We start from the raw sequence: 20,845 nt of genomic DNA on the forward strand, positions 1-20,845 counted from the left end.
CTGCCAGGAGGGACCTCGTGAGCTCCTCAGCCTTCAGAAGAGGAGGGCCAGGGGCACAGAAAGTGACATTTGCTGCAGGACATTCTTATGTCTATTTCTCTCCTTATGAGAGAAAAGGGCTAGACATTTTCTCCAAAAGAACAGAAGACTCATTTAAAGAGACGACGGGATGCTGGGTGTGGCAGCGGGGAGTGGAGTGTGAGCCTGGGCCCTCCACTGCCCAGCCAGGCCATTCTTGGAAATCACACTTCCGCTCCAGCTCCTCCCGGGCCGGGACAGTGGCACCTCCCTGTCCAGCTGTGATGAGGTGGAGTGAGCCCCGCCCCTGCGGGTACTTTGTAATCCACACAGCAATATACAGACTCTAGAATAGGCTAGCGGCTGCGTGACCCATCCGGAGAGTTGGTGTCTGTGATTTGAAAGGCATCATTATGATTCTGTCCTTTCATTTAGATTTTGAAGCCTATTACAGTGATATCCAAGAAGCAATACCGTCCGAAGGAAGACAGCCAGGTGACTACGATTCTGCGATTGTTGCCTCTCCCCTGGAGCTCCTGGGTCCACGTGGGACTCACTCCTGTCTCTCCTCCACACCCTTTTCTGAAATCTGGATTTACCGTGCTGCTCCCTCACCTGAAGGCCTTGGAGGGCTCTGCAGAGTCATCGGGAAGACTTCAAACTCCTGTGCATGGCACTGTCTGACCCAAACCTCTATTTCCAGCTCTCTTCTTTCTGCCCTTTTTGGACCAATTGCTCCAAAAACCCAAGAGTCGTCCCGGACACAAGGGTGGGCATTCCAGCTCTTCCATGCCTTGGTCACGGGGTGTCATCTGCCAAAAATACCTCCCTCCATGTCCTTCCCAGCTCATCTGCTTGGTGGGCTTCCTCCTTCCAGGTCTGGTTTGCTTCCCCGTCTCTGAGAATTCTCAGACTTGACTAGTCATGACCCACCACCGCTCGCCCAGTGTTTTATCCCACCTACGCAAACCGTGTGGCACCCCCCACCCACCAACTTTCTCTGCGTCTGTCTCTTCTACTCTGAGACCTTTGAGGAAGGTTTCCAGGGCCAGTTTATGCCTGGGTCCCACATCCATCACAGTGGCTGGCACACTGGCACTCAGTGAGCACCTTGTAGAATGGGTAGATGATCAGTGAATGGTTTGTCTGTCTATCAAGTGAATAGGTAAACGATTTATTGGTCAAATGAATAGATAGATGGTGAGTGAATGATTCACTATCGAGGGGCTAGATAGAGGAAGAGTGGCCGATTTATTTCTGTGATTTGCTGCAGTGCTCCCTTCGACAATCCTCAGCTGTCTCCAACTGCACGGCTTCACAGCCCTCCCCACGGTCCTTGCTGTATGTCACACTGTTCCGTGTTCTTGTATGAGATGGTGAGTCGGGGCAGCCACAGAGGAGACAGAGGAGAGGAAAACAAAGTTTACTCTACTCTCAGGTCCTAGATAGGAGGTGCTCAGGCCATGCAGGGCTGCGTGGGGCAGCCTCAGGTGGTCAGAAAGTGGAAGGGAGGAGCAGGAGAGGGCTCAGGTCACGGCCTTTATTGGGGTCTCCCCGGCATGGGCAAGGCTGGGCCAGGGCAGGGCTGGGTGAACAGTTCAGGATCCGCTAGTTTGAATAACTTCTGCGGGCTCTGGGCTCTGGGGGTGGTTCCTAGTTGCCTGGGATGATTAAGGCAGAGGAAGGCTGCCTCCTGGGGTGTGCAGCCCAGGTAGAGGAGGTGGGCTCTGGGTAGGTATCCCTTTCTATCTCTGAGAATTGAGTTTGCTTCAGCCTCAAGAAGGGCAGTCTCTCCTTGGCCAGTGTTTTTTTTTTTTTTTTTTTTGGATATCAAAACATCAACACATCATAATATATAGAAAATTAAAAAGTATTTACAATGCATATGAATATATGCTTTAGGGACTCATATCCATGCTCACAGTAGGCACTTGATAAATAAGATTGAATGAGCGAACAGATCTGTCTTTATATTGCATTCATAAATTACTCTTCCTGACACGGGTAATTCTAACCCCTTTACATTTATCTGTTTTATAATTATATCTTGTTTCAGTGACCTTTATTTGGAGTCTTCAAGTAGGCTTCTTACCCTATGCCAGCCCAGCCATCCGCTCCTGCCCGAGCTGTGCAGTAGTCCCTTAACTTGTCTCTCTCCTCCCCTTCTTGCAGCTCACGGTCATTTCAATGCACAACGGCCAGAGTGCTTCCCTGACCACAGACCGGGCTGTGGTCACGCCCCTGACCTGTCCCTCCGCACCTCCCACCCCACTTGGGACTTGGGACAAGCACGATGTGGCCCCTGGCAATGCCGCCATCCTCACTTCCCACGGCCCGCCCCTATACCCTTCCTGCAGACACCACAGAAGGGCATTCCCACAGCATTTTGTTTGTGCTTAACCTGGAAACTTCTGTCAGATCTTCAAAGGGCTCCTGTGAGTCTGTCCTGAAGCCACTCCTTAGAGAGGACCTCCCTGACCTCCCTCCCAAAAGGACGCCCTCTCCCCGTCCCGCACACACCCTGCATTACACTGATGGCAAGGACGCCATTGATCTGGTTCACGCCGTATCTCCTGTTGCTAGACTAGTACCTGGACTTAGTGGACCATAATACATACTTGCTGAACAAAGGAAGGAAGGAAGGAAGGAAAGAAGGAAGGAAGGAAGGAGGAATATACTGTGGGACCACTAAATTATATGGTAACAAAGTCCATCTCTTGACTATGTTTAGTTGCTGAAGACATTATTTTAGATATGCAGTGTCCAGCAATAGTAGAAATGGTTACTGATATCACCATTGGATCATGAATGCTTTAATATCATTGTGACTTTTTTTCTTTAACACTCGGTGGCTTGGTTTATCTCCGCAGGGAACCACAGCAGCCTTCCAGGATCGGGACCGAGTTTGAGTGCTGAGGAGGAGAGCCCCGGCAAGGGGGACAACCTGGTGGGGCCCTCCCTCCCCAAGGACAGAGCTGTGCCTGTCCTCCTGATTGATTGGCCCAAGGCCCTGGTGGGCCGAGCTGTTTTCCAAGGCTACACCTCCTCAGGTATGAATGCTCTTTTTGTATCTTGCAATTTGCAGCTGTTTCAGAAGGTTTTGAATCTCAGCCCTCAATTCCTTCTGTAACTTTTCATTGTAATAGATAAGTATTAATATTTGGAATTGTCTTACCTTTTCTACTTGTGCTTATCCCCCTGTGGACATCAGCCTGAAGCTCTTTTACCAAAGGTAGAGTTAGCATCTGTTGCTACCAGGAGCTCTGTTTGCAGACCAAAAGTGGAAGACGAGCGCTGCTGAGCTGAGGCATGCTCTGTGCCCAGACAGCCTTGTGTACACATTTCCGTTATGGCCTTTTGTAGGCTGGATGAGCCATTGACATGAATTGATCAAAATGAAGCTGTTCCTAAAGAGAAGCTACATTTTTAACTGGTTATCCCAGCACAGATGTGCAGATTTTGCTCAATTTTCATAGTAATGCATGTGATTTTTTTGTCCCTACCAACCTCTTGGGGAGGCTCTGGATTTCACACTATTGTTAGATGATTTCCTCCTGCCTCTTTCCTTGAAACATTTCAGGAAGTACCATTTTAAAACTGTGATGTCTAAAAACTGTCCTGGTTTAGATCGTCAGTCCTGTGTCCTGCCTTTTCTTTTGTTCAGGGCCAGTGGTGCGGGTCAGCCTGCTAAGGAAGCGGTCCCTCCCACGGTCAGCAGTTACACCCAGATTAAGAATTTTTTGTAACCAATATTCTGCAAAGACTTAAAAATTGCTTTTAAACACTTTAGTTACACGTTATGAATAAACCGAATTTATGAAACAGCCAAATTAAATACTGAACCTAATTATAAACGCACAGAATAAGATCTTCCCAGCATTTGCGTGTTGCTCGGGAGACTAGTGTCATCTCTGAGTCAGGGATGACCAGCCTGGGGTGAGGGCAGGCCCTGTGCCCGGGACTCCGTCTGCCCTCTTGTTTCTCAGAGCCCACCGACCATCATTTCCATGTGGCCATGTCCTTTTCTGTAGGTATCACAGAACGAACGGTGACAATCAAGCCGTACTCACTGAGCAGCGGGGAGACGTACGTTCTGCAGGTGTCTGTGGGTAAGTGACGCTGGCAGTTGGGTTTGGTGTGGGGGAACCGTAAGGGCTTTAGCCGTATTTATGGTTTTTTCTCCCTGGAAATGACAGTGACTCTGACCCCCACAGGTTCTTGCTCCTGTGTCCCAACTCACTTCACCACATGTCACTGCCAGTTACATTAGAGAGCAGGAGAAGGCCCTTCTGTGTCTGCGAATTTACTCTGCCCTAGGGAATCGGGTGCACGTTTAGATCAGGGTAGAGGCTGCGCGATTCCTTTTTTCTTCAGTTCTTCATGTGTATTTTATTTATGCCAGACAACTGGGTGAGTGATTGCTGCCCTGAAAATCAGTCTGTAATCTCTCTGTTTAAACCCCAACAAGGTGTCACTGCTGTTGCTCTGTGCAGTCAGTAGCTGTTTAAATTCACCCACACACTTCCACATTCCTTCTTGCATTTCTGTGACTCAATCTGAGATCATATTTTTGGGTAACTTCTAGATGTTTTCCCCCATTTCTAGAGGTTTTTAGTTCTATATAACAAGCACAGAGGGCACAATAATGTACAGATAGGTTTGGTTCCACATCCACATTTTCACATCATGCATTAACACAGGATGCATCTTGCGTCCTGCCCTGCGTTAACTTTCCCATCACCCAAGGAGGAAACCCGAGGTTGACTTTCTTCTGAGAACTAGGTGGGTGGAGCTCCGTAAGACTCCCACTGTTTCTGTAAACCTCCGCTTGTCCCTTACACAGCTGCATATAGCAACGAAGCCCTGGGCCTCTGCTTTTGGCACAAAGGGCCAATGTTTGCTTTTGTTTCAGTAAATACCTTTTGCCTTCAGCTGGACATCTCTCTCTTTTGCCTCTGAAATTTGTCCAAGCAACATGTCTAACGACCATTCTCTTAGATGGGCCACATTCCTTACTGGTGTAGGAGATGCCTGAGAGTCTCTCCCTGCCCAAGCTCGCCCCTTGGCTGGCCACCAGGGGCGAGCTTGGCCTCTTCTCCCCCTGCCTTGCACACCTCCCTGACCACCGCCCTCTCCTCCTGTGCTCTTCTGATCACACCAGCCCACTTCATGCCTCTAAGCCTTCCCCCATGGCTGTTTCAGCTGGAATGCCCATTCTCTTTTCCTCATCTCTTCTTGTCTCTTACTAGCCCCGGTACGCAACTCTTACCCCAAGACTGCTCACTCAAATGTGTCTACTTTGGTGGAGATTTTCCTGGTCAGCGGGACAGAATTACTTACTCTTTCCTCTTGTAGTTTACCTTTGTTATAGGCTCTGTCTTCAATGGTTGATGTGACTATTAAATAAGATAATATGTGAACAGCATGTAGCACAGCACGTGGCATGTAGCAGGGGCTCCATAAATGGTACCTGCTGTTATGATGATGATCACTATCATTATCAAGATCTTAAATAATTAGACATGTAAATCTCATTCCTAAAATTCATCTCAAGAAAGACATTACCCATGAAATGTTAAAAACCTTTATGTACGAGAGTAATCATTATAGGGTGAAGCACAATAGCAGAAAATGGGAAATACAGAAAATCACTGGGGAATACTAGTTATGCATCTTGGGGTATATCTACTCAGTGGAATCTTATGCAGCTGTTTACAACAGTGATTTTGGACACTATATGGCAACATGGGAAATACTTATGATATTAATACAGTTAATTAAAGGAAAATATAAAATTCTATCAGTGCTATAAATTCAACTAAGCTATTCTTATGTGTGTATATGGCTAAGGCTTCAAGAGAATCCAAGAGAACAAAGAAAGTTTGGTTTGCTGAGCTGATGTGTCCATTCGTGTTTTCTCCCCCTTAGACTTTGGTTTCTGTCAGGGTGGTCGTCATCTGACTCCCAGGTAGGGAATTGGTCTGTCTGGTCCCCTTCTATCTCCCCAGGGCTTAGAATTGTGCCTGCCCCGCCTAGTAAGCACCCAGTAAGCGCTGTCAGATCGGTGAGTGCTGTGGGCAGTGGTTCTCAAACCCCAGCACACAGAATCCCCTGAAGGGCATGTTAACACTCAGATTGCTGAGTCTGCAGGTCTAGGGGGCCTGAGAATCTGCATTTCTAACAAGTTCCCAGGAGATGCTGACGCCGCTGGTCTGGGAACCCCATTTTGAACCCCTGCTTATAAGGCTCATGCTGTGAAGACTTAATCCTGTGCTACTGTAATTCTCCATCATGGGTGACATCTCTGTTCATCTTTCTCTTTAGCTTCAGAGCACAGCTTACTAGGTAAAGCTCAGCTGTACTTGACCGTCAACCGAGCTCCAGGGGACGTGGGCTGCCAGGTTCAGCCCCACCGTGGTCTGGAGGCGCACACTGTCTTCAGTGTCTTCTGCATGTCAGGAAAACCGGTAGGTGGACAACCCACGTGTGTCCTGAGAGACCCAAGACAGCGGCAAGTGGAAGTCGCAGCAGCTCTCTGCTCGAAGTGCTGTAGACATGCAAAGTGTTGTCCTTCCCTGCTTGCGCAGGACTTTGGCTGCCGCTGAATGTTGTAAGGTTGCTTAGGCACGAACAGGGTCCCCCACCCACTAATGAGAGGAATGCAGAGTGGCCCCGGTTCTGGAGATGAGGACCCACTCAGCAGGAGACATCACGGGGCCCGCACTGCCCTGCAACCTGGTCAGAGTAGGGGCCGCAGTCAGTGGTGCCCTTGAGAAGCAGGTGGGCGGGTGACCCGAAGTGAGCAGCGGACCACCCCTTACCCAGGGCGCATCTCTAACTCGGACTTAACTGCACTCTCCTTGTTTGGGCAATGGAGAAGACCGCTGGGATTGTTTTGCTCAGGGTCTTGCGAGGATGAAATGACAGGATGGCTTTAAAGAGGCAGCTCTTCCTCCTGAGGTTGGGTGGTGGGCAGGGCAGAAGGCTGCGCCATTGAGACCCTGGCACTTCCCTCTCATCCTCTCGGCATGGACACCAGCCTGTCCCTGCTCTTCTGTCCTGCCCATGCCACTCCTTCTCTCAGAAGCTGCCCTTGTTCTCGGGAGGGGCCCTCCCTCAAGGCCCAGTTCCTGCAGGCTGCTGCTTTGAACACCAGCAAGAGCACGCCCCAGCCCAGCTCCTTGAGTCTGCGTCGTGCCCAGCAGCGGGAGCAAGGGTGCCGCCAGGTCCCCTTCACTCTGACTCGTGCCTCTCGGGAGGTCCCAGGGAAAGGAGAGCAAACAGACCAAGAGAGGGCTCCTGGAGCTGCGTGAGAAGCCCTTTGGGCTCATGGCAAGGATCCCTGGAGGGTGGGAGAGGTCCCTCAATGGGGCTGTGTAGCTGGGGACACTGCTTAGTTGTTATTTACCCTGTTCCTGGCTGTAAACAATGCCCTCAGGTGCAATGAAGGCTGCAGGTGTGTGCGTACTTACTGGTGATGTCATTAACAGTTGTGTCCATCTGTACTATTTCTTGCTCCCCGTGGACTGGATCACAGGACTTTCACTATGAATTTAGCTACCAGATTGGAAACACCTCCAAACACACTTTATACCACGGAAGAGATGCCCAGTATTATTTTTCTCTGCCAGCTGGGGATCCCTCGGACAGTTACAAAGGTAAGTCGTGGTGTCAGTTGGGGTCACTGGCTGTGCTCATGTAGGGTTCTGAACCTTTATTCCTGGTTTCCAAAAACTAAAAGTTATTAAAACTATGTCTAGAAAATACAATTATTTGTTCACTTTGATAAGTTTAATGCTTTTGGTTCAGGTTGATTATATACCATGTAGTGCAGAAAGAACATTAGTAATATTATCAATAAATTAGTTTTTTCTATCCTAAATTTTAACTGAAACATAATGTAAATGACGAATGCCAATTTTTTATATGAATTAAATATTTAAGACCAAAATATCCCTTATTTGCTAATAAAATATGTCATATCTGGTGAAACTTACATTTATTACAGATGAAACCAAATCAAGTACTCCCCCAAAGAAGAAAGTGTGGGGTAAACAAATGTTGAGTTAGCAAGTTGCAACCTCAGAACACAATGAATCCCACAGTGCCAGCAGCTTTCTGCTCTGACGTGTTCCTGTGTGCAGTTCTAGACCAGCGCGTGGGAACTGGCCTCAGCCGAGCATATGGGAGACGCAGCCATTTAGGAAGGTGTCTCCACATGCACAACCCAGGCTGGTTCAGTTAGAGTCTCTAGGGGTGACTTTTTAGTTTTTGTTTATTCTTTAAACTTCTGGATGATTCCAATGTGCAGGCAAGGTTGAGAGTCTCTGATCTAGAAGTTTCTTGGATTTGGGCTGGTTAGATTATTTCAGTTTAAAGTCTGAACTAGTTCGTCCACATGATTTATTTAAATTTCACCTTTGCTTTAAGCCCAACTAAAATGAAACCTTCTCCATGAAACCTTGCCTTATCACCTCCAATTAGAAATACTTGTACCTTCTTCTAGATTCAAGTCAATTAAATTGAGCAAAACTGTGCAGGACATTTCAGGACCTTTGTAATCATGCCCTGCTTTGTATCACAATGACTTTGTACTCGCATCTGATCTTAAAATTTCTTGACGTCAGGCAATAAGACTAACTAACATGGTAGATGTTGGTTGAATGGAATAAGGTAGGTTCTACCTCCATAAATCCTTAAACACTAAGATTGCCCTCACCCTCTGTCTTCCTGAGACTTTTCTCAGAACAGATGCTCATGCCAAGCGTCCCCACTTCTTGGTATTGGACAAGAAGCCAGGGACTCATCTTAGCATCTGGGTCAGAACAGGACATGCCCTTGGGTGAGGAGGCCCAACCAGAAATGGGCTTCCTTCTCCTGGCAGTCGGTTATGTTGAGACCTGGCATGCCCCTGCCCAGAGAGCTGCATGTGAGGTAAATTGGACCTCTGTCCACCAGGGCATCGCAGACCACAGGGCTTCCCTGTAGAAGGACTTTGTGGTATGGCCTCAGCTCTGGGTGGGAAGAAAGGATTTTTTTAACACAAATTGATAGAACCAAATTTTAGGTCATGTCCCAGAGCAGTGTGAGGCTTAGTGATGTTACTCAAATCCTTCACAAGCATGATATCTGGTTGTAATTGTCAATATGAATATGATTAATTATGAATATCTGAATTCAAGATTTATAAGAGGGTAAACGTAAGCAAAATAAATACAATCTAATAAATATTTAATACATACTTTATCTTGTCCCATCTTCTACATGGATGAATATGGCAAGTCTTGCCTGAGACTTGCTCCTTTTCTTAGATTCTCTATCTTGATTTGTGGCACCAACCTCATTTGTAGTAGGGGTATTTGTTAAAATTGCAGCTTCCAGGGGCCCACCCGATACTCATTGACTCAGAACCTTGGGGCAAAGGTGGAGCCTGGAATTTGCTTGTAGACAAGCTTCCCGGTGCCTGGGATGCAGATATGTCCAGGGGCCGCATCTTGAGAAGCACCAGCCTCCAAAATTAAGTCCCCAGTCCTTGGCACTGGGTTTCAGATTGAGGATGTGGTTATATAGAGCCCAGGGCACACCTGTGTGTTGATCTTTCCACGTGGTTCATGTGACTGTACTTGTGGCCTCACCGTCTGGCCATCATCTGCACTTCCAGCCTCATTTGCAGGTCTCACCACAGCTCTGGGACCCTGTCACATGAAGGAATTCCTGGGTCTCCAAAACAGGTCTTAGGTCTGTTCACAAAAACATCTCCTCGGTCAGAATTCTTCTTTACCTTTTCTCTAGACCTATTAAATTTCTATACATCATTTTGGAACTTGGTAAAATATTGCCCAATCCTCGATGGGCCCATTACAGTTTGTATTTAACTCCCTGGGCTCCTCGTGGCCCCAGGCCTGACCCCTGTTTTAAGGCTAATCATGATTTCAGTAGGCCAGGAGGTGCCGGAGGGCAGAGGCAGCCCTGCTCACTTGTAGTACTGCATGCACACCATACGGCAGGGCCAGGGAATGAAGGACTCCCTCCCTGGCTCCTTCAGCACACAGGTGCTGGCTCCTGCCTCTCAACTCTTTGGCACACCACCTACCTTCCTCATCTGATCAGCATTCACTGCCTTGTACTGGTGCTGAGATTTTATGTCAGTGTTGAGATCTCCCCAGGAGGGTGGAAGAACCTGAAGTTTCACTCTCATGCCTTGCTTTCTTTTGGTGTCCCTGGTAGCATCCGTCACCTTCCTATGCATATAGATCTGCTCAACAGAAAGTCTGTTAACTGATTTGTTGATATCCATCCACAGCGTAAGCACCTTGGGAGGGAAAACAGCTTGCATGGTCACCTTGTCCTGAGCTGTGCCAGGACCGAGCCCGTCCTCCTGTGCCCTTGTCTTGCTGCCTGTGTGTGAAGCAGCATCTCTGTGGCCGCAGGCCCAGGCTGACCCTCCTCTGACTTCTCCCTTACAGTGCTGGTTTCCACTGAGATCACAGATGGCAAAGGCTCCAGGGTACAGCCATGCGCTGTGGTGGTGACCGTGCTGCCCCGCTACCGTGGGAGTGACTGCCTGGACGAGGACCTGTGAGTAACACAGCACCACATGGACATCCTAGAGCAGTGTTTGTATTCTCAAGAGACAGCTCTCCCCCAGGTTGTCAGTGAGTGTCAAAGAGTGGCAGAAATTCATCTTCTCAGGATAAGCAAAAGAAAAGTCAGGGCTTCGCCACTGCAATCTTGCTAACTCATGTCTGTGCAGGTGCTTCAGAGCCTGTAAAACACTTCTTTTTAAAAACGGTTTTATTGAGGTATCATTTACATACCATACAGTTCACCCATTTAAACTGTAAGATTCCTTGGTTTTTAGTACACTTACTTTCAGTGCAACCTTTGCCATAATCTAGATTTAGAACATTTTCTTCATCCCATAAAACCCTGGTGCTCACTAGCATTCACTCCCCTAACCGCACCGACCAGTTCCCTCCTACCAGCCCAGACAACCACTAATCTACTCCGTGTTCACAGATTTGTCTACTCTGGGAATTTCATGTAAATGGGATGGTACAACATGTGATCTTTAGTAACTGTCTTTTTTTCACTTGGCATATGAATGTCTTTGAGTGTCATCTACGTATTAATGGTAGCATATTTATACCTCATGTGTTTTTATTGCTGAATAATATTTTATTGTATGAATATATCAAATTTTGTTTATTCATTAATTGAACATGTGAGTTGTTTCTACTTTTTGGCTATAGCAAATCACACTGCTATTAACATTCATGTGCAAGTTTTTGTGTGGATGTGTGTTTTCATTTTCCTTGGGTAGATAACTAGGAGTGAAATCACTGGGTCTTATGGTAGCTCTAGTTTTAGCATTTTGAGGAACTGCCAAACTGTTTTCCAGTGGCTGCACCATTATACACTCCTAGTAACAATGTATGAGGATTCCAGTTTCTCAACATCCTAACCAACACTGGCATCTTTTTGTTTATAGCTGTTGCAGTGAGTGTGGAGTGGCATCTCATTAAGCTTTGGATTTGCATTTCCCTAGTGATTGATGAAACTGAGTATCTTTTCATGCCTTCTGTGCCTCTTCCCTGGAGAAATGTCTCTTCACAAACTTTGCCCATTTTTTAATTGGGTTATTGGCTTTTTATAATTTAGTTGTAAGAGTTCTTTACATATGCTTGATACAAATCCCTTACAAGATATATGATTTGCAAATATTTTCCCTGTCTCTTGTTCTCTTTTCACTTTCTTAATTGTTCAATGGAGAACAAAAGTTTTTAATTTTGATTGAGTCCAACTTATTTGTCTTCTCTTTTATCTCTTGTGCTTTTGGTATTTTATCTAAGAAATTAATGCTTAGAACAAGATCACAAAAATTTACCCCTGTGTTTTCTTCTAAGAGTTTTATAGTTTTAGCTCTTACACTTAAGCTTATGATCCACTTTGAGTTAATTTTTGTGTGTAGTGTAAAGTAGGCCTCCAGCTTCCTTTTCTGCATATGATATCCAGTTGCCTAAGCACCATTTGTTGAAAAGACTATTTTCCCTCACTGAATTATCTTGGACCCTTTGTCAAAAATCAATTGGCCATAAATGTTAGAGTTTATTTCTGGACTCTCAATTCTATTTCATTAACCTAAATGTCTCTCCTTATACCAGTACTACGCTGTCTGTTACTGTAGTTTTGTAATAAATATTGAAACTGAGAAGCCTGAGCCCACTAACTTGTTCTTCTTTCACAAGGTTGGCTGGTTCGGATCCCTCATATTTCCATATGTATTTTAGAATCAGCCTGTCAATTTCGGCAAAAACAAAACAGCATAGGCCTGGAACCATGGCTCCAATGTTGGCCGCCTTCCTCAGCCTTGCTCCAGCTTGGGCAGGCCAGGGTTCCAGACACCTACTGAAGGGGATAGAAGAAAAAAAACAAACCAAAACAAAACAAAACCCAGCTGGGATTTTGATAGGGATTTGTTGAATCTGTAGATCAGTTTGGGAATATTGCCATTTTAACAATATCAAGTCTTCCAATTCATGAATATGGGATTTATTCTGTTCGATTTGTTTATGAGCATTTTATTCTTTTCTGTAACTTTGTTTTCTTAATTTTATTTTTGGATTTTTTTTTGCTAGTGCATAGATGTACAATTGATTTTATATATTAATCTATATAATCCTATAATGCTGCTGTATGAGTTTATTAGTATTAATAGCTTTTCAGTACATTCCTTGAGATTTTCTATATATATGATCATGTCATCTGGGACTAGAGAGTTTTACTTCTTTTCTTCCAATCTGGATGCTTTGTATTTCTTTTTCTTGCCTGATTATCCAGACCAGAACGCCCAGTTCAATGCTGAACAAAGTGCCAAGAGTGGAAATCCTGCCTGACCTTGTTCCAAACTTTAAGAAGGAAGCATTCAGTCTTTCACCACTTAGAATAAGTGTTAGCTATAGGTTTTTCATGGACACCCTTTATTAGGTTGAGGATGTTCCCTTCTATTCCTAGTTTTTTTAGTGTTTGTTATTATGAAATGATGTTAGATTTTGTCAAATGCCTTTCCTAGGAAAAGGACAAAACAAATGGTTTTTGTCCTTTTTTCTATTAACAAGTTCCTATGGTTTGAATGTTTGTGTCCTTTCCAAAATTCACGTTGAAACTTTATCCCCAATGCAACAGTAGTATTAAAAGGTGGGGCCTGTAGGAGGTGATTAGGCCATGAGGGCTCTGCTCTCATAAGTAGGGTTGGTAACTTTATAGAAGGGCTGGAGCAAATTTGATAGGCCCCTTTTGGCCCTTCTGCCCCTTCTGCTACGTGAGGACACAGTGTTCATCCTCGCTGGAGGACGCAGCAACAGGTGCCGTCCTGGAAGCAGAGAGCAGCCCTCACCAGACAATTGATCCTGCCGGCGCCTTGATCTTGGACTTCCCAGACTCCAGAAGTGCAAGAAATAATTTCTGTTCTCTGTAAATTACCCAGTCTCAGGTATTTTATTATAGTAGCACAGACTAAGACACAAGTTATATTAAATTGATTGATTTACATCACCTTTGTAATCCAGGAATAAATTCAATTTGGTCATGGTGTATAATATCCTTTGCCTTTGTTGTTGGATTTTGTTTCTAGTACTTCACTGAGGATGTTTGTGTCTATATTCCTAACAGGCATTGGGCTGTAGTTTTCTTTCCCTGTGTTGTCTTTGTCTGGTTTTGGTATCAGGGTAATAGTGGCCTCAATCAATTTGGAAGTGTTCCTTTGTATTCTGATATTTGGAATATTTTGTGAAGGATGGGTATTAATTCTTCTATAAGTATTCGGTAGAAATTACCAGTGATGTTATCTGGGTCTGGGATTTTTTTTTGTGGAAATTTTAAAATTACTAATTCAGTCTCTTTACCATTCAGATTTCCTATTTCTTTTTGAGTCAGTTTCAGTAGTTTGTTTCTTTATAAGAATTTTTGCATTTCATCTACATTCTCTAATTTTTTCATATATAGTATTTTAATTAAAATATTTTCTTATAATCTTTTTTATTTTAATGTAGTCAGTAGTGATAATTCATTTCATTCCTGATTTTAGTAATTTAAGTCTTCTGTCTCTCCCTCTTTATCAGTCTAGCTAAATATTTGTCAGTTTTGTTGATATTTTCAAAGAACAAGCTTTTGGTTTCATTTATTTTTCTCTGTTTTTTTTTTCTATTCTCTATTTCATTCATTGCTACACTAATTTTTAGTATTTCTTTCCTTCTGCTTGCTCTGGGTTTAATTTGCTCTTTTTCTTTTTCCTAAGGTAGGAAAGTTAGGTTATTGATTTGGTATTATCTTCCTTATAGGCATTTATAGCTATAAATTTCTCTTAAGCACTGCTTTAGCTGCATCCCATTGTATTTTGGAATAGCGTTATCATTCATTACTCAATGTATTTTGTTGCATTTTCTTTTTTGAACCATTGGTTATTTAGGAGTTTGTTGTTTAATTTTAACATATTTGTGAATTTGCCAAATTTATTTTTATCATTGATTTCTTTTAATTCTATCATGGTCAGAGGATATACTTTATATGATTGCAATAATTTAAAACATACTGATTTTTTTTTTTACTGGCCTAGTATGTAGTGTTTTCTAGAGAATGTTCTGTGTGCACTTGAGAAGAATGTGTAATCTGCTTTTTCTGGGTAAAATGTTCTATGGATGTCAGTTAGGTCTACTTGATTTATATTATTGTTCAAGTCTTACATATCTTTTTTGATTTTTCTGCCTAGTTGTTCTATCCATTATTGATGATATTATTATTTTTGAATTTTCTACTCGTTCCTTCAATTCTGTCAGATTTTGCTTCATGTATATATTATGGGACCTGTTGTTGGGTCTGTATACATTTATAATTTTTTTAATCTACCTAATGGATTAACCTATTTTATAATTAGAAAATATCCCTTCTTATTGCCTCTAGCTGTTTTTGTCTTAATTTATTTTTTTCTGATATAAATATAACCACTGTAGGTGCCTTATGATTAGTGTTTGCATGTATGTCTTTTCCCATCCTTTTACTTTCAACCTAGTTTTACCCTTGAACTTAAAATATGTCTCCAGTAGACATGTTGTTTTATATCCAATCTTACAATTTCTGCCTTTTGATTGTATTGTACAATCTATTCACATTTAATGTTATTATTGATATGGTTGGATGTATGTACACCGTTTTGCTTCTGTCTTCTACATGTCTCGTAAGTACTTTGTTCCTCCTTTACTGTCTTCTTTTATCTTAAGTGAATATTTTCTAGTGTACCATTTTAATGCCTTTAATGATTTTTAAGTATTTTTTGTAGGTATTTGCTTAGCTGTTGCTCTTGGGCTTACAATATACATCTTAACTTAATATACATCTTACCTTAATTAGAAACAACTACAAATTTATATTAACTTAATTTCAGGAAGATGTAGAAACTTTACTCCTATATAGATCCATTTTCTCTTCCCTTTTCGTGCTATTATTATGCATATTACATGTATATAGGTTACAGACCCAGCAATACAATGTTATAACTATTGTTTTGTATAATGTTATCTTTTAAAGAAACTAGAGAAGAAAAGAGAGCAAAAATATATTTTTAGAAGTGTTTTAATGTATGAATCTTTTTATTTAGTATTTTTGTTTGTTTTCGTATCTTCCTGTGAGTTTAAGTTACCATCTAGTGTCATTTCCTTATTTTCACATAGCTTCACTCCCACCCTCCTTCTTTGTGTTGTTATTGTTATATTACTTTTCTGTGTCTTATAGGCCCAACAGTGCCATTTTATAGGTATTACTTTATGCAATGGCTTTTTAAATAAGTTAAGAAAAGAAAGAAAAAGAAAAATAGAATTTATGAACTTAATGACATCTAACATTCTCTGAGTTGATGTTCATTTTCTTCCTACTTTTTTCTTTCTGTTCTTTATAATCTCCATTGCTGTCTTCAAGGTAACAGATTCTTTCCTCAAATGTACTTTTCAGCTTCTCTGTTATTCTGATTATTGTACATGTATTTCCATTTGGTTTTTTCTATAACTTCTAAATTTATAGTTTCTATCTCTTTATTGATATTCTTTATTTGATTAGTTATTATTATACCTTCCTTTAATTTTTAAAAATATGGTGTTCTTTAGTTCTTTGAACATATCTATAACAGCTGCTTTGAAGTCTTTGCTAAGTCCAACATTTGTGACCCATCAAAGACAGTTTCTGTTGCCTACTTATTTTTTCCTGTATTTAGGTCACACTTTATGTTTTTTTGAATATCTTAAATCTTTCATTGAAAACTGGACATTTTAGATAATATATTGCAGCCACTGTGGGTATTGGCCTACCCCCTTTTCCTGGGCTTGCTGTCGTTGTTTTTGTTTCGTCACTTGTTCATATGTTTATTGACTTGGCAAGACGAATTCTGTAAAGTTTATTTCCCCTTACTGTGCAATATGTGGTGTTCTGCACAGATTTGTTTGTTTTTATCTTTAGCCTGCTTCGTAGGGTCTCGTCTGCATAAATGACTTGTTGGTCAACGGTGTGCTTGAGCTTATGTGTTCAGAGCCCATAAAGCATTTTCCAATTAATTAAAAAATGATTTTTAATGTATTTGTTTCTTGCAATGACTCTGTGTGGAATGTTCAGATGAAACTTTCGATTTTTATTTGGAAACTGAAGTCCAGTTATTCTGTTAAATGATGCTCTTGGGATCATACAGCAAAGAAATTGCAGAGCGAGGGCTGGAACTGATCTTTGATCGCATGCACAGGGCTCTTTTCATGATATCATGTTGCCTTTTCAAGTGTAAGTAAGTGAAGTATGTTGTTTGTAAATAAGTAAACAAATACCTAGTTATTGGAATCTGAAGCCATAAACTTGTGAATTTACATCCAACCATGAGTACAGCGCAGATGCCCGCCCTACGGTGGGTTTGGGCACTAACTGCCAACTCGGTCATTCAGAAGCTTATGAAACCCCAGCCAGCTGTGCCATGGTGCTGCCTTTGTCTGGCTCTGCACTACATTTCTTCATGGGCCATAGTGCTTCTACCCTTATCTGTTTGGCTTCTTATGCCTTTTTCAGTTCTGATAAAAGGAGTTTTAAAAGAATTTTGGTATTATGCCTTACTGTGCCTTTTTAGAGTTTCCTCTGCACAGACCAGCTCTCCTTTGTGTCGTTTTCTTTCTGCCCTGACCCACCACGGAGCGTTTTTCCAATAAATCTCATTCCACTCTTGGTAGGCAGGGTGAGAAGTTTCTTCAGTGTGTTGGAACAATCATGATAACTCCTGTGTCTCCTTCAGATATAATTCCAGCCTGACCAGCCTGTCTATCCTCCAGCTGATGGGGAGTTACACAGAAATCAGGAACTACATCACCATGGCCACTAGGATCCTGAGTCGTTTGTCTAAAGAGGACGGAACTGCCTCATGTGGCCAATGGTCACGGATACAAGATGCATTAATTTCTTCAGTATGCAAATTGACTTTTGCAGATCAGGTATGGCCCAGAGCAGGGTGAGTTCAGTGTCTATAAGCCTGTATGCATCAAGTAATAGGGCCTGTGCCTGGTTTCCTCAACAGCGAGTGGTCCTGCCTGTGGAATACAGGTAAGGAATGAGACCAGCAAGGCCAGCCAGCTTGCTGCCCACACTTGGCTGTGGTCGGTGTAGCCTGCTAATATGTATCACCAATGAATGCTGCTGGTTTATAAAAGACAGACTGATACAAGTCGATGGTCATTACAGACAATTCTGTTAAAGTTTGTGGAAGGAAAAATTATGTAAATCCAATCTGATTTTATTTTGTTAGAAATGATATCCTAGAGAGTTAAGTTCACGATTATGTGCACCTTCTAAAGAAATGACCATATATTCAAATATTACTGTCCTTGCTCATAGCATTTCTGCAGCTGCTGCCTTACACATCACCAGAGAATATTCACATGTAAAGCGTATACAATTATAGGATACTTCACTGGAAGTAATATGTTTTCTTCCACCATCATTCTCTCTGACCCCTTTCCAAGGTTTCACTGAGCTCTGTTCCCTTATTTCCTCTTGCCTCGTGCCGATTTCCTGGCGGGGGGCCAGGGGGGTGGGTGGCGAGGCTGGCTAGGGGACGTCAAGCAGAGATGCTGGACTGGAAGGAAAACTGGAGATCATGGTGTGGTCTCTCTAAAGAAGGTCTGGCCTCCAGTGAGTCTCTCAGCTGAAAAGCATGGAATCTGCTCTATTTCTACATAAGCAAGCTGTAACTTTAAACCAAATAAGCTAACTTTCCTCTCTTTATTTATTTTTTTGTTCTCTTTTTTTCCTTGTTTCTCTAAATCAGGAAGAAATGACTGAGTCCGTTCTTATGTTGAGAAACCTCATAAGCTTCTCTAATAAGGTAAGTGTTATTTCTTTCCAAGCATATTTTCCTACTGTTTTGCATAATTATGAGGTGTATGACCATTTCTTCAAGCATATACTGTCCAGGGTTATGTTTTGACACACAGATTGGAAATATGACCTCCCCCTAAGAATCCATCTGAATGACATGGCCCGTGTCACATTAGGGGTGAAGAACTTCCTTCCTTAGTGTAGAAGTTTGGAAATGCAAAGTAGCAACAGATCAGAAGAGTTACTGTCCATGCCATGGACAGCGTTGGTGAGGGGATTCTGCTTTACTGTTAATACGTGGCATGGGCTTTTCCGTCTTCACACCTTCTTTTCTTCTTGAGTCTTGGCACCTTTTGTGCTGCCGTTTGAGAGATGAGAAGAGTCCCTCACCTGCCCCCACTCTGCAGTCGAACTCCAGCCTGTCGCGTCCCCCACACTCTGTCCGTGGAGGGAGCTCCCCACTCCGCGTGGGCGCAGCCCTCCGTTTGTGCGGGAATCGCCCCAGGTCCCTCAGTGCCCCTCATTCCTGTCTACGTGGCGGTGCCCCCTGGTGTCAGGCAGTGCCCAGCCTGAGTGGCTGCAGGCGGTGGTCCAGCCCCCCGCCCACTTCGCCTTCTCCGCAGTTCCTCTCCTTCAGTTCGCCACCCCCCCCTGCTGGTTCCATCTCCCCTCTCTGCCCACGAATCCCCCACGTGCTTAGAATCTCACTTGTTTTTTAAAAATCCTTCTGGTGAAATTCCACCTTCTTCCAGCTGGCGCCTTGTTTCTATGCTCCTCTTCACAGCAAAAACTTGGAAAGTGAGTTCCGAGCCGGCTGGGGCTATGCTTGCTGTCTCACGCATGTGTGTGTGTATATATATATATATATATATTTTTTTTTTTTTTTTGAGACAAGATCTTGCTATGTTTCCCAGGCTGGCTTCAAACTCCTGGGCTCAAGCAATCCTCCCACCTCAGCCTCCTGAGTAGCTGGGATTACAGGCGCACACCACCATGCCCAGCTCCTCGTACTTCTTTTTGTTTTTTGTTTTTTTTTTCTTTTGGAGACAGTCTTGCCCTGTTGCCTGGGATGGAGTGCAGTGGTGTCATCACAGCTCATCACAACCTCAAACTCCTGGGCTCAAGCAATCCCCCTGCCTCAGCCTCTTCTGTAGCTGGGACTACAGGCATGCACCACCACGCCGGCTAATTTTTCTATTTTTTGTAGAGACAGGGGTCTCAATCTTGCTCAGGTTGGTCTTGAACTCCTGACCTCAAGTGATCCTTCTGCCTCGGCCTCCAAAGTGCAAGGATTACAGGCGTGAGCCACCACACCCAACCCTCATGCATTTTTAAACTATGAAAATCAGACTTTCGTCTCCATCTCCACACTGAAACCGCTCCTGCCACAGTCACTGAAGATCTGCATGTTCCCAGTCCGCTGGACACCCTCTGCTCGCCAGCCTCTCCCTCCCAGGGACGTTCTGTGGGAGGCTCACCTTCCTTTGGGAGACAGTCTCTTCTCTTGGCTTCATGACACACGTTTCTTGGTCACCTGGTGACTGAGCACTGTTGGCTCTTCCCCACCTGTGGTTATGTGGTCAGTGCCTCATAGATTTGGGCCTCATAGATTTTCTCTTGGGCCTCATTTGTCTTGGGCCTCATAGATTTTCTGTCCGCACTTTCTCCTTGGATGATCTCATCCAGTCCTCTCACCTTAAGTGGATGTGATGGTGACTCTGCATTTTATGTCTTCAACCTGAGCCCCTCTCAGGTGCTCCAGATCATACCCATAGCGACCCACCTAGCAGCTCCACGTGGACGATGGCTGCTCAAGCCCAGCACGTGGCAGTGCGGCTCTTCTCAACTCCTTGCCCCACCCCTCATTGCTCCTCCTGCCTTCCTCAGTTCAGTGCAGGGCAGCACCGTCCACCCAGAGTCTCACGTCAAAGCCCAGGTGTGCTCAGAGAGTCCTCCCTTTTCCTCCTCCATCCACTTAGAATTAAGCCTGATCAGTTCATCCTCAGGAACACAGCTAGAATTTCCTGCCTCTTCCATCTCTACTGCCCCCACTCTAACCTAAGCAGACGTCCTTTCTCCTCCAGGCTGGCAGTCTCTCTCCCTTGCTCCCTGCCTCCTCTCTGGACACCTTGTTGTACATGCTACAAACAGCAGCCAGAGGATCATTTTAAAAGCTGGAATCAGTAATGCTAGTCTCCTGCTTATACTTCCTGTGGCTTCTCCTTGTGTATGTGACAAAATGCACACGTCTTTTGTGCCTGTGTGGTTTGCTCCTTCTCACCCTTGCATCCTCCTCTCTTGGCCTTTCTCCCCCTTTCTAACCATCCTCCAGGTACACTGGCTTGTTCCTTTTCCTGCTGTGCCCTCCCCTTGGCTTAGCAAAGAGCTGGAACCTTTCATTCCACTCTCAGCTCAAACGTTGCTTGCTCAGGGA

At 43.9% G+C, this 20,845-nt stretch overlaps 1 protein-coding gene across 1 annotated transcript in view; it reads left to right on the top strand.

Moving 5' to 3' along the window:
* PKD1L1 (polycystin 1 like 1, transient receptor potential channel interacting) overlaps positions 1–20,845 on the top strand; it is a 133,938-nt gene that overhangs the window by 39,377 nt on the left and 73,716 nt on the right. The window contains exons 16-23 of the mRNA XM_069461631.1: positions 454–513; positions 2,889–3,068; positions 4,050–4,127; positions 6,343–6,485; positions 7,556–7,676; positions 10,485–10,596; positions 17,333–17,528; positions 18,362–18,418. Of these exons, the coding sequence (XP_069317732.1) occupies positions 454–513; positions 2,889–3,068; positions 4,050–4,127; positions 6,343–6,485; positions 7,556–7,676; positions 10,485–10,596; positions 17,333–17,528; positions 18,362–18,418 (947 nt within the window). The remainder of the gene's footprint in view (positions 1–453; positions 514–2,888; positions 3,069–4,049; positions 4,128–6,342; positions 6,486–7,555; positions 7,677–10,484; positions 10,597–17,332; positions 17,529–18,361; positions 18,419–20,845) is intronic.

The sequence above is a fragment of the Eulemur rufifrons genome, chromosome 29 (genome assembly GCF_041146395.1).
Source record: "Eulemur rufifrons isolate Redbay chromosome 29, OSU_ERuf_1, whole genome shotgun sequence".
NCBI classification, from domain to species: domain Eukaryota; kingdom Metazoa; phylum Chordata; class Mammalia; order Primates; family Lemuridae; genus Eulemur; species Eulemur rufifrons.